The following is a 13,615-nucleotide window of genomic DNA, read 5'->3' on the forward strand; positions in this document are numbered from 1 at the left end:
AAAGTTGGAAATTGAAATCGAATATTCTTGGCTTGGCTGTGGCAACCTGGCGGCTTGACAGCTAGCTGGCTGGCAGTCAAGGTCAAGAAGGAGCATCGAAATTAATCAACTTGTTTTATTAGCTCGCTAAGCTTTGAATCAGCTTCACCTGCTGTCAGGACAGAACACCCTGATCGGGTGTGTTCTGGCTCGTGGTTCGCCACAAATGCGACATCTAATTGCCACATAATGAATAACAACAACAACAACAACAGCAAAGACACGGCGAAGAGCAAAAGCACAGCGACAACCGCAACAAGCAATGACTATTGTGGCCCACAGTAAGTTGGCAAGTTGGGTGTCAGCCGGCTGTAAATCGGGTCGGAATTTAAGCACTTGCGCTTTTTACCAACTCAATTTACGCTAATTACTGATTTTCGCCGCTGTATTTGCCCAGTTCTCAGCCATCCCAAGAAATACAACTAAAAGCAGTTATCTACATATATATGTATATATCCCCATATATATGCATGCAGATTCACAGATGTAGCCACAGAGCTGACAGTGCGAGCATCGTCAACCTCAGCGCTTATTGCCCATCTGCAGAAAGTTTCCGAATACCATGTGGATTTATATTGCCATTAGCTCTTTTTGTGTAAAGTCGCGACGTAAATTTCATTAAAATACTTTGAATTCGCCGCTTAAGAGAACCGAGTCTGAGAGCGCGTTCTGCTCATGCGCACTCCATTCTGCGTTCTCTTCATGTTTTCTTAGCACTGACCTAAAGTTTTCTTAGAGCTGATGCTGTTGTCCGAGTCCACAGGTTAGTTAATGTCAATGAGATTGCGTGTGGGGCTGCTAAGTGGAAGAGTGACATTTATATATTATTAAATAATTATTAATTAATTATTAATAAATTATATTAAATAATAAAAAATAGAATCAATAAATTTATTTTTTGTTTTTTATTCTACGTTATATTTATATTTATATCTAATCTTCTCACTAAGATTAAATATAAATTTAAAATTAAATTAAATTTAAAGTCTGCTTACTAAGATTAAATATAAATACATACATATAACTAAAAAAATATCCAAAATGTATTTTGGACAATTATTTATAAGTTTTTTTAATTTATTAACTATTATTTTTTATTTTTATTTTTACGTTGCGCGTTGATTAAATATATAAGTATTATAGTATTTTTGATCATTTTTAAATAAAAGGAACAGAAAAAATTTGATAATGTATGTAATTAATATTTACTGTTTCAATGCTTATTATGTTTGCATTTGTAATTACATATGAAATAAACATTTACCATATATTTATATCAACTTTTAGAAAATTATCGCTTAATATATAATTTTATTTATTTTTATTTATTTGATTACTTGAATTTTTTTCACTTATTTTTTTTTTAGATTATTATTTAATTTTTGCTTAGAGCTATTAATTAAGAATAATTTTCGATAATAATATATTTTTTCTTCTTTTTATTTTTTGCTCAGAGATATTGATCAAGAATAGTGCTAATTCTTTCCCAACTTTAAGCATAGTAATAGAGAACATTGATAAAGAATTGTGTGTAGTTTAGAAACTGCCACTAATGCACAGTTTTTAGTCTGTATTTCATTTGATGCGCTGCATTCCATATTAACAATTTGTATGAAATTGCAATTGCTAACTAGATTTCAATTGCAATCAAATAATTTTAAACAATTTAACGGCTCCACACATGAAGAGCACAATTTTGGGAAACGCGAAGAGCAACAGCTCGTGCTGAAGAGAATCAAATTGCGGCGAATTGACGACACTGGCTGGCGTTCGGGTTTGTCACACATCGGGGACGACATCAGCAGGGCTGGCGATGGGCACTAGACACGAAGACGAGGGCAACAACAACCGACAACAACACGAGGCTTCATCCTGATAATGGAGGAGGCTAAGACTCGTCCGGCGCTGGCTGGCAAGTGCAAGGCCCAAAATAAGTTTCTGTTTCAGTTTGTGTGTGACTGCGACAGTGAGCACATGCGAGACAGGCGCAGCGGGTCACGCGCGCGAAACAGAATCCCCAGTCGGATCCAAGTTCAATTTCGATAACAAAAACAAGTTGATAAAACTCGAGTTTAAAAAATAAAAACGTGAGCAGCAAAAAGTAGCTGCATCGACCCCAGTGTGGCAAATCGTACGTGATTGTGTGAGTGTGTATGTTATGTATGTGTGTGTGTTTGTGGATAAGAAAAGCTGAGACCAACATCTCAAGAACGACTCAAAAAGAAGCCAAAGTCGTAAATTTCGAACGTGTGAAAACGCAGGAAAAGCCTCATTGCCTCATTGCCGGCTTGGCAGGAGAAGAAATTGAAAGGCCCATTGTTGTTGCTATTGTTGTTGGCATTGTTGCTGGCAATGTTGCTGGAATTGTTGTTAGTGCCGTTAGCTTATGTCTTTTGGGGCAGTTTACTAAAGCGCGCGACGCACGCGAATATTTTATGATATCGTTTCGAATTATATGCGATTTTTTTCGGTGCCCGCCTCGTGTTCGCAACTTGTTAGCAGTGGCGGGCGACAAAAGACGAAACTAATAAAATAAAAGCACCAAAACGCACACACAACAAATAAAAATGTGTTTACGCCTACACAACGACAACGACAACGACTTGCTGCTGCCCTGCCCTGCCCTGCCCTGCCCTGCCCTTCCCGCTGGCAGCGCACTCGCGCCCCTCCGCAGCAGTCTGCCTCATTAGCAGTCAGCAAATTAAGTTGTTTTATATTTAGCCCATCAGCTCCACAACACCAACATAAATTAACAAACTAAAAACAGAACTCAATACCAGCACCTCGAAAGTGTACTAAATCGTCTTTGATCTTTAGTACGGCCGATAAATGGAAAGCGCGTCAAAACAAATTGCGTACACACGTTTCCCCAGCGGCAATATTTTGTAATTCAATATTTCCATAGCCATCCGCGGTGGCGGACGAGTGACGAAAATTAATAGAAAACACATAAAAAATTAACTTAAAAATGTGCCAAACAACGCGGCCGCGGTGGCTCTAAGCGGGGTGGCTGAGATCGCCAGCGAGCGCACAGTGCGTATGCGCGTTGCGTAAACGAATTTGTAGCACATACGTAATGTTGTCCCACAGACAAGCAGACAGTAAAAGCTATTGCTGAAGCTGCTTTTGTTCGCCAAAAAAGTTTACTCCTGATTGTTGCACTTAGCAGTTGAAGACAGGCGAGAAAACTTTTGCGGAGTTCTTAAAAATAAGAGCACACATCAGCAAAAGCGGCGACAGAGAAACAAACACCCAAGTGCCAAGTTTAGTTTTGTTGTTTTATCTGGACTCGAGCTGTCACAAGACAAAAGTCAGAAAGAGCTGAAAATTGGGACAAGCCTTTCAATGGCAAACTCTGTGAAAGTGTACGATGCAGAAAGGGAATTGAATATTTTGCAATTCAATCAGTAAATATACATAAATTGAAATGCTCAATGCTCGCATAAATAATTTATTACTTTTCAAATGCCACTACAAACGGAGGTCGTTTTGTTTTTATGCCCTGACACCATTGAAAATGGTAAGATGAGGATATAGGTTTAATTGAAATGTATACAACAGGCAGAAGGGGGCATGGTAGACCTTAAAATGTGTATGTATATATTCTTGATCTAGGCGAAGAACTGAGTTGGTATAGCCTTACATCTGTCTGTCTGTCTGTTCGTGCGTGTGAACGCATCGATCTCAGAGCCGATTAGAGATAAAGACTTGAAATTAGTTTAAAATAATTGATAACGTATTCCGCTTTAGTGTCATCGATTTATAATTGTATCGAAAAGAAGGTATTATATCATATCTCGTACATATGTCTAGCTAGAGTCTTCAAACTTTGCATTATTAAGATTAACCTAACTGACTTTGCATTGGGAAATATACAAACTTGAATGTTATTATTATCAAATAGATCAATAGTTTTCCAACAAATATGTTCCCAAAGCATAGTCCAAATTGCAACTCGAACGCAGTCGCAGATCGAGTAGCAACTGTAGAACGTATGCTTATGGTTGATATGACACGTGCGTGTAATTACTGCAATATACCTTCTTTGAACTAAGGGTTAGTCAAGCAGTCTCCACTAGATCTTGCATACTTCTTGAATAAATAATGCTCGACTATTGATGATTCTCTGCTTCAACATGGCATTTAGTTTTAACTGTAGTGTGAAAGAACTCCCGATGCGCCCATGGCGATTAGTAGAATGGTAAGAAAAATCAGGGTAAATTGTTTTCAATTTAGCTAAATAGGCAAACAATACGGACACTAACCAAAAATCAACACACATGGCCATTGTATCAATAAAATATTCATGAACAATGCGCGGTGCTGCCCCGAGCAGTAGCAATGCGGAAGTGGTTAAACGCAACGGGGGAAGGGCAATGAAGGGCTCATCATCTAATCACGGATACTGAGCATAATGCTAAGCGTCGCCAAAGGGGATAGGAAAATGCTCAAAAGCTGAGCAACAAACTGCAGACGTTTACAATTACACAAACATTCATAATTTGTGGGGCAAAGCGAAAGAGTGAGAGAGAGAGAGAGGCAGGGGGGAGAGAGAGATAGAGACAGAGTAAAGTGTAAGAGAGAAAGTGCGACAAGTGGACGTCACTTCAGCTCTCACAGCCTTAGGCAACAATTACCAAGCCACATACACACTTACACACACTAGACACGCGTATATATGTGTACATGTATGTGTATAAATATATATACCAACAACACAAAGAAGCTGAGTGCGTTAACACTTTTGAGTGGCACAGGAGCACTAGCGTGGTCCCGTGCCTTTCAGTCAGCTCGCTGCCTGCCTGGTCCTGCCTGTCCTGTCTCTAATTCCATTACGGAAGCAACAGTGACAAGTGGCCCCCACAGGGCACAGGGCACGGGGAGCGGTGATCGGGGCACGGTGCACGGGGCTGACTAAGCTGGCTAAGAGGCTTCTGCTGCTGATTGAAGTCTAGCAGAGGGCAGCATCAGCTGCTGTCAGTCATTGTACCTTTGAGTTGGCCCTCAGCGCTGCCCCACCCAGCACCACCCAGAGCTCGTAATTAGTTGAAGGTACTGCTGAAAATTTGCAACTAATTAGCTTTTAATTAATTTTGCACTCCACCTTTCGCTAAGTGCCGTGCGAACTGAACTGAAAGCCAACAATGGGATCAACAAATTACAAACAAATCTCAAGCAGAGCTGAGGCAGCAGGCACTGGGGGAGAAAACTTGAACCTGCCGCAGGTCAAACTGATTGATACCTAGACGACATCTTGTGAATAAATTCGAATATATATGAGGATTGCCAAAGCTGCCAAGGGTAGTCAAAGGTTACCCCCGGGGCGAGGCGACAGTTGGCGGGCTTCCACTTTGAGACGTGACGAGCCCCCAGGTCAATCTAACATGCATCCCCTTTCGACTCAGACGCCCATATGCAATAAAATACACACAAATATGTATGTAAATAACTGCGTGCTCATCTGATATGTTTGGAACGTTGATTCCTTTATTAGTGAACAGATTTATTTTCGGATTGGCCCAGCAGACACGCGTGTCGGTTCGACTCATAGAATATGCACCCCGAGTAAAAGTTTTGCTAATTATAGAGGGAGTGTAGAGCTCCTCTTTGAATGCGTGCAGCGAGTCGATTGGTTTTTATTTTAGGGGAGAAAAACGACTTCAGATGATAATTAAGCTGGCAAACTTCTAAGAAACTTGCGTTAATAATAGTTTATATGTAAAGTAAGCTTGTTTCATAAATTGTTTATTTTTACAGCACCTTCGATGTTTCTAGTTGTGCATTAAAAATATCCTGCAACGCCTACACAGTCTATTTATGAAAGCAAAAGAAATATTTTATTTTTATGAATAATGCAAACGATCAATATGGAGAAAGACACATGCCAAGCCACACCTTTTATTGTATTATTTTTGTATTTTTCAAGGCTTTCAATCAGTTGATTTTATTAGGTGGAAATGCGTAAATGCGTTCGGGCTAACAGAATTATAAAAACAATGATAAATTTAATCAATTTAAGTTCAGAGAGCTGACAAAATCAATTTACTTTGGAAGGGGCGACAAAAAACGGCAGAAAGCAACAAAGAGCAACAACAAAATGGCATAAATAAAAGGCTAAAAAGGAAATGGAAAAACAAATAATGATATTTGGCCTAGGCAGCAACACAAACAACAACAGCAACAACAACAAACGGGAGCGAACGGGAAAAGGTTGAAAACAAACAAACGTTAAAAGATTAAATTGTCTGCCGTTGGAATTAAGTGTTTTAAATGTCATTGCGAGTGTTTAATTCATGAGAGGCGACAGCAGCAGCAGCAGCAGCGGCGGCAGGAGGAGAGGCAACTGCAGCAGCAGGAGAGCTGTAATTGTTGTTGTTATCGTTGCTGTTGCTGCTGTGTGTGTGTGTGTGTGTGTGGCTGCATCCAAATAATAGTATCGTTTACAGTGAGAATGCAAAAAAGCGTAATAAAACTATAATAGTGCAGATATAAAAACACTTGGAGCTAACAAACTGTTACTCGATAGTGGAAATTAAGCAAAAACTAGCTGGCCAAGCGAAAGTATCAGTGCGAGCGATACAGTGCGAATAATCGGGATATTCAAGGAGCACACCTGCGACAAAGAGATCCAAAAAGAGAGAAGGAGAGAGGGAGAGAGAGAGCAGAAAGAGACAACAGACAAAAAGCCTGAAACACACGGCACTGGATGCCCCCACCAAGCAGAATGTTGACCCTTTCGACGCTGCTCTGCTGCATGATGGGTAAGTCGCAAGTCTGGGGCACAACACTTGAGCCCCAGTTGCATACACACACACACACATACTTACATATCGAATCCTGTTTAAGCATGCATAAGATTATCGGCGATTGTCGACTACAACGAACCCTCCAAGTTATTACTGTGGTTGCGGCCGCTATGGCAGCACCCACGGCGAATCCTTTAAAAAGCATTTGTGGCCCAGGCTGCGAAAATCCTGATTTATGTCTGCCTGCTGCCTGCTGCCTGCTGCGCTGCACTGAGCTGCGTTCCCATTCTCGTTCATGTTGTCTTTGTTTTTGTTTTCGTCCTTGCCAACGACATGGCCAATGCCAACCGCAGCAGGGGCAGCGGAAGGCGAACAAAAATGTGAATGCGGTCGCCTCGCCTTAGTCCGCCCAGGGGATATCGCATAACGGGACCGGATAGCGGGCGGGCCTTTGCCGCTGCACTTTAAACTTTCAACTTTAAGCTACAAAACACAAATTGCTCTCTGCACATAATTATGCATAATTGAAAAGTATAATTACGCGCTCGACTCGGGCGCAGATTTTATGAGGCGCAGCTTCAAGCTCAATCAAGCATGCCGACAGAGTAAACAACAGGCAAGAATATCCGCAGGAGTGCCAACAAAAGGCAGCTAAGGCACAATATTTATGACCCTCTGCTCCTGTTAATTGCTGTCAAATACAGGCCAACAGCCCCAAGATACTGAAACCAGGCCAACCCCAACCCAACCTCAACATCAGCCATCCAGGGCAGGCATTGAGTTTGTCTTATCTACATCAATTGCGCAAAAGGCGATTTACATACTCAACAGATCTGTGCCCGCTAGCTACTATAAGAACTAAAAATATTTATATATATATATTATTATCTGATAATATTAACTACATTTGCAACATCGCAACAAATCGGCTACATATTTCATATAATTTATATAAAAGAATAATTTTTATTTATTTTTATTTTTTTTTTCAAATTTTGCATTGACTATTAAAATGGTAATTGAACTTAGTATAAAATCCCAAAAGAATTTTCGGGTTTTTTTTTTATGAATGTGAATATGTTACATTTGCAGAATTCAGATTCAAGTATTTTGTTTTCAGTATTCGCAGCATGTTATTTATATATTTTATATATTACGGTATAAAAAGCTCCAACAAAAATTTTAGTTTCACATTTACCTTACTCTTACATACTTACATACTTTGTAGAATTCCAGCACTCCAGTGACTGGGTCATAAAAAATCATATATTGAGTGACAAAAACATTAGTTAGTTAATTTCAAAATATTTGATATCGCAATGTCAACCGAACTATTTAATACTAAATTGAAAGCATAAAATTCCTCACAGTAATTATATTTCAATTATTTTAATAAAATAAAAAAACAAAATTTTTTCTATATGCTTTTTATTAAAGTAATAAAAACCATTTGCCACACTATTAAGGAGCTGAGTCTCCATTAAGGCAATGCTGCAGCCATTCCTAGCAGTCATTAAGGCAACTCATCCATCGAATATCACTTGATATATGAATATAAAACCGGGTATATACATACACACATAAATAAACGAGCATCTGATATCAATTTGTATTTGAGCGCTCATTAGGGATTATACATATACATCAACCCCATTATTGGAGGCTTTCTGACTTACAGTCATCAAAAGCGACCAAATAGTGTGGTATAATTATGAGTAGACTAGAAAATGAGTAGACCATGGCAGCGATTAGTGGAGTTGGACTCGGCTGGAGCTGGGGCTGCCGGAAGTCGTCGTCTCCTCTGACAGGCAGTGACACATTATAAAGGTTAGAAACCTACTTATTCCGAACATAATGGAGAGCCCACGTGCTGAATATTACTCACTTCAAGCGGAGGCCCAACTGCGAATGGCTGATCAAAAATATAAGCAAAATATATGAAATCGTGGTCTACTTATGCCATGACCTATGAACTATGAGCCGTTCTCTGTTTTTCCTTTCTGCAGGAAAAATAGACTTTTCATATCTCGCCTAGCTGTTGGTTGTTCAGATTTTAACTTTGGCTTTTCTTATGGCTTTTCTTCGCCAGAAACTTGGCTCATTTTGACGCCAGTTTTTGTTGAGTGGAGTGTTTTCTCTGTTGTCGCTTGCCATGTGTTTTTATTGCATTAATTTTTATGGTCGTTGGGTCTCGCTGTTGTTGCTGCGGCTGTTCTTTATGTTGCCGCTATTGTTGTTCTTGTTGTTGTTGTTGTTGTTGTAGCTGTTGCTGCTGCTTTTGTTTTACTTTGCGTATGCCCCAAAGTAATAAAGTGAATTGGATTTCTCAAATAATTTCCATTTTAAATCCAGTCAGAAAATCCGCACAAGCTATGCCTCAGCCCCAGCCGCTGCCTCAGCCTCTGCTGATCAGTCGCACTTTGCAGCCGTAGCCCACGCAGCGGATTGTTGTTATTCTGTTGCCAAAAGTGGCTTCATTTTCTCGCATAAAACTGTTTCGCAAAGTTTGTTGAGATTTGTTTGGCGACAGCATTTGCAATTGTTTTTGTTTCCCGAGTTCTTTCAGTTGTTGTTGTTGTTATTGTTGCTGTCGCGCCTTGGTTTTTCGGCGTCGAGTACTATTTGCATTTGTGTCCAGCACGTCAGTGTGAGCGAGGACTCAAGCCTTAATTGAAATTTAGTGTAAACAAAATGACAGCCTGTCGATTATCCCCAGCAGCACCTACATACCTCGCCCCAGTGCGTCTAAGTCGATATTTCCGCGAAAGCCTTTCGCGCGCAAATCCTGTCAACTTGGCCTGGCTGTCAATTTGCCAAGCGCCTTTTGTGTGTCAAAACTTGATACGAAACACGGCAAACATTTCACACATGTCACTGAGCCAGTGAAGTTGTTGGCTGCCGTGCGCCCTGTCAAGGATGTGCCCTGCCACGCCTACTACAATACAAGCGCGGCTGTCAAAAAAGCACCAACAACATTGTACTCCCACACACACACACACACACACACAGACGAACAACACACTCTCCAAGTTGAAAAGTAAACTTCAATTGTTTACTTATTTGCCTTGCGCATATGGAAATGAAATGGCAAATAAGCGAATGGAAACGAATGAAAAAATTACGTTGACTTTTCCAAATGTACATAAAGGACATATAAACACGCATATAAACAAGACTCAATACACAAGAGCACAGGGTCGAAAGGCAGCACGCCGCCGGCAACAGCGGTAAAGAAGGAAAAATAAAATAAAATAAACAAAATAACAGCAAACTGATTTCGCATGACCCCTTCGCTTGCAATCCGTCTCTGTCAGAGGGCAATCTTAATGTCAAGGCAGGCAGCTGTTGCCTGTGCGGCTGCGATTTGCCGTGTCCCCCCCGCTAACCCGAGGCCAAGTATCCCATCCGTCAGGTCTGCAATGATCAGAATGTTTTCTATTGCCTTCCTAGTGGAGCTGACATAATACTTAATACCTAATACTTAATACTTAAAGTTGCAGGAGCCGAGGCACAAGCTCCTCTTTATTGCTGCTCTCTTGCTTCATTTTAATTGTAGAGCATATTTAAATCTGCAAAGCCAATTGTCACTGTGTGCACCCCATTTAACCAATGAATCGCTTAGTGTTTGTGCTTTGTTTGTTTTATTTTTCATTTGTTTTCCATTACATTTTTTGTTTTTTTGCTACAATTTTTTATGTCTGTGGGTGGCAGCTTTTTCAATTTCTCTGTGTATTTCTTTATTTTGCTTATCAAAAAGCGTCGCATTGAAATAAACACAAAGAAGATATAGCAGAGTAGCTAGAAAAAAGGAGAATAAAGGGGCATGCACAAATTGTTTACGGATGTGTTTGCGTCCTTCGTCTAATCTTTGTTGTTGGCTTTGCCGTTGCTGCCATTGCAGAAAGGAAGTAAATGGAGGCGAAGAAGCAGCCCAAAAAAGAAAAAACGAAAAACGAGAAGCGAAAAAGGATGTAACAAAAATTCATAACAAAGTACATTTCATGGCAATGCGAGCAACTCGTTCATCCTGTTCGGTTTCGTTCGGCTGCGTGTTCTGTTTCTCTGTGACTGTGTGGTTGTGGTTGTGTGTGTGTGTGTGTTTCGGTTTTTTGTTGTGTGTTTGGCCAGCAAAGGAAATTCACTTGACTTTTTGGCTACAATAGTTTCACTTTTTTATTTTTTGCAGCTTCTTGCTGTTTGTTGTTGAGCTTGGCTAAAGGCATAAATAAGCCAGGAGTCGGCTGCAGTTGTCGCTGCTTGGCAGCTTGAGTGCGTTTTGGCCCTGGCCAATAAGTTAAGATGTGGCCAGTAGGCAGAACACACACTCACACACACACACCCGTCTCAGACATACATATGTACATACTTATTTATGGCAATTTGTTGTAAGTGCTTGGGCATCCACATTTATTAGAAATAAGAGCTTTTGCCACAATATAATATTTTCAAGCAACAAAATGCGCACTAGGAGTGTTCAAGACAGGAGAACTAGAGTGGCTGAGCACTGGCTCGTACTATGCTCTCATCACAATAATTAAGTGAAGATACTTATAATAAAATCCAGAATACTCTTGCAGTCATCAAAAAATGCATTCACTTAAAAAAGCTTAAAAATAGAGTGAAGTATAAACGTAGAATGTACATTCAAATATACCACTATTCATTTCGCAATCAATGTTTGATTGACTTACAGTCGAGGATATAAATAAAGGAAATAAAATTGCTGTCAATCTATTAATTTTTGAAATCGCTAAACTTCACTTGGAGTCGCTTATTATTTTATTCCACACCCGCCCAAATTCTAGTTAAGTATGTAATCTCTTTACGTTTTTAAGTTTATTGGAGCCTGATCTATTCAGCGGCACGTTCAATACCAAATCAACTGGCTGACACAGAGTCAATTGTTGACATAATTGCAGCATAACAGGAGCATGTTAGGGCTTATGAGACAACAACAATAGAGATGACAACAAAGTGCTGGCAGTCCCATTCGCACAGCAGCAGTAGCGCCAGGGCCAGAACACAACGACCCTGCTAGCTTTTATTATTCCGCTAAATTGATTTTGAATTTAGTTCAATGTTTATGGTCAAATGGTTGCGTTTTTGTGTCACCAGCCTTGGTGCGGAAATAGCAACACCGTCTGATATGTGGATTTATACAGTACCAATAATGGCTTGGCATAGGAATGGACGTAGCTCCGCCAGCCGCCTGCCGCCTTACACCTTCCACCTTCACCTTGCCCTATCTATTTTGGGAGCAGCTAGTGAGCTAGGTGCGGCTACATTTCTTGCTTTGTGTACCTTATAAATCATTTTTGCTTCAATGCGCAGGCGAGTCCGGGCGCCGAGTATATGGCCTGGTAGTTCCTAGAAGCGATAAGTCTCAGGGGCCGAAAATAAATACACCTATGGCTAGGCCTATGCCTATGCCATGAAGACCCCGGACGAGGTAAAAATGAAAAGCGCTCGAGAGTAATCCCCAATCGATTTTCAAGCACATTCAATAATGGTTCAGCGGCCATTTTGCGAGCGAGCTAAAGGCGTTTTTTGTGGTAACCTTTTTTTTTTTTTTTTTGTTACACACTTTATTCTTATTATACCCTGAACCCATTGAAAATGGGAAATCAGGGTATAATGGTTTTGTGAAAAAGTATGTAACGGGCAGAAGGAGGCGTGGCAGACGCCACAAAGTATATATATTCTTGATCAGCGTGACGAACTGAGTCGATATAGCCCTGTCCGTCTGTCCGTCCGTCCGTCCGTCCGTCCGTCCGTCCGTCCGTCCGTATGAGTGCGTCGATCTCAGAAGTTATAAGAGCTAGAGAGCTGAAATTTGGCATGCATACTCGTGTGTACCATACGCAGTACGAGTTTGCTTTATTTTTTCGATAAATCGTCCGATAACTTTTTTATCGAGAATAATCGAAAAATTGATTTTGTTTTTTTTAGCTTAATTTGAACATTTTTAGACCTGGAGTCTTCAATTTGTAAAAAACGCATTTCAAGTACTAGAGACTTGTGTTTTGGAATGTACATACATTTGATTATTATGATTACGTTCTAAAAGTTTCATTAAGATTGTAGGTCTACAAAAGAAATTATTCAACAAATAAATTCTCATAATATTGCCCACACTGCAGCGCAGCCCAAGCGCAGTCGCTGCTTACTGCGCAGTTAGCAGAGCGCAGGCTTATGCGTGCGTGTGGATGCATGTGTATGTATGTGTGCATAGAAGAAGTGCAGAATGATTAGAATATCAGCTTAGAGGGTTCAGGGTATCTCCTAGTCGAGCAGTCTCGACTAGAGTCTTCTTACTTGTTTTTATTTTATTTTTCCCACTTTTTTTTTGCATGTTACTCATGCATATGCTTAGAATGCGGCCCATGCCCAACGTAAGTGAGTTTATACATTTTTTATTTATTTCATATCCATTAAGTTCAAAGCGGAATGCGTCAGAGGAGGCGTCTAATGTATTGGCTGCTGCCGGGCGTGCAGGGGAATGACTTTAGCAGAGCATAGGGATGCGTTCCGGCTTGCCAGCTTGTCTTCCTCTGTGGTGTGGTCGGATGGTCGGATGGTTCCAGCGTTGAAATTTCAATTACTCAAGCATATGATAAATGAACTTGTAGCCGCAAATTTGCTCGTCTTTTTGCTGGCAGGCCAGGGAATCCATTATGAAGACACGCCGCAAACCGCCCACTAAGCATGTGGGCGTGTCACTCACATGCTCATATGCGAAAAGTGCAGCATGTGAAATGATTGCGAAAAACTTGCGCAACTTTGGCCCGGGCGAACAGTTTGCCCTGACCAAATATGCAAAGCCTCTTCCG

General features: G+C 40.5%; 1 protein-coding gene across 6 annotated transcripts in view; it reads left to right on the plus strand.

The window, feature by feature from the left end:
* Positions 1–1,970: 1,970 nt before the first annotated feature.
* The window catches only part of dpr10 (defective proboscis extension response 10), a 48,021-nt gene continuing 36,376 nt past the window's right edge, over positions 1,971–13,615 (plus strand). Inside the window, exons 1-2 of one of the 6 annotated variants that reach the window (XM_089466685.1) lie at positions 1,971–2,199; positions 6,486–6,800. In XM_089466685.1, coding sequence (XP_089322811.1) covers positions 6,746–6,800 — 55 coding nt within the window. In that variant the 5' untranslated portion in view covers positions 1,971–2,199; positions 6,486–6,745. The other 5 variants (XM_089466684.1, XM_018008432.2, XM_018008433.2 and 2 more) reach the window with 5 other exon arrangements.

This window comes from Drosophila arizonae, chromosome 4 (genome assembly GCF_054131065.1).
Source record: "Drosophila arizonae isolate 15081-1271.41 chromosome 4, UAZ_ARI_1.0, whole genome shotgun sequence".
NCBI lineage: Eukaryota > Metazoa > Arthropoda > Insecta > Diptera > Drosophilidae > Drosophila > Drosophila arizonae.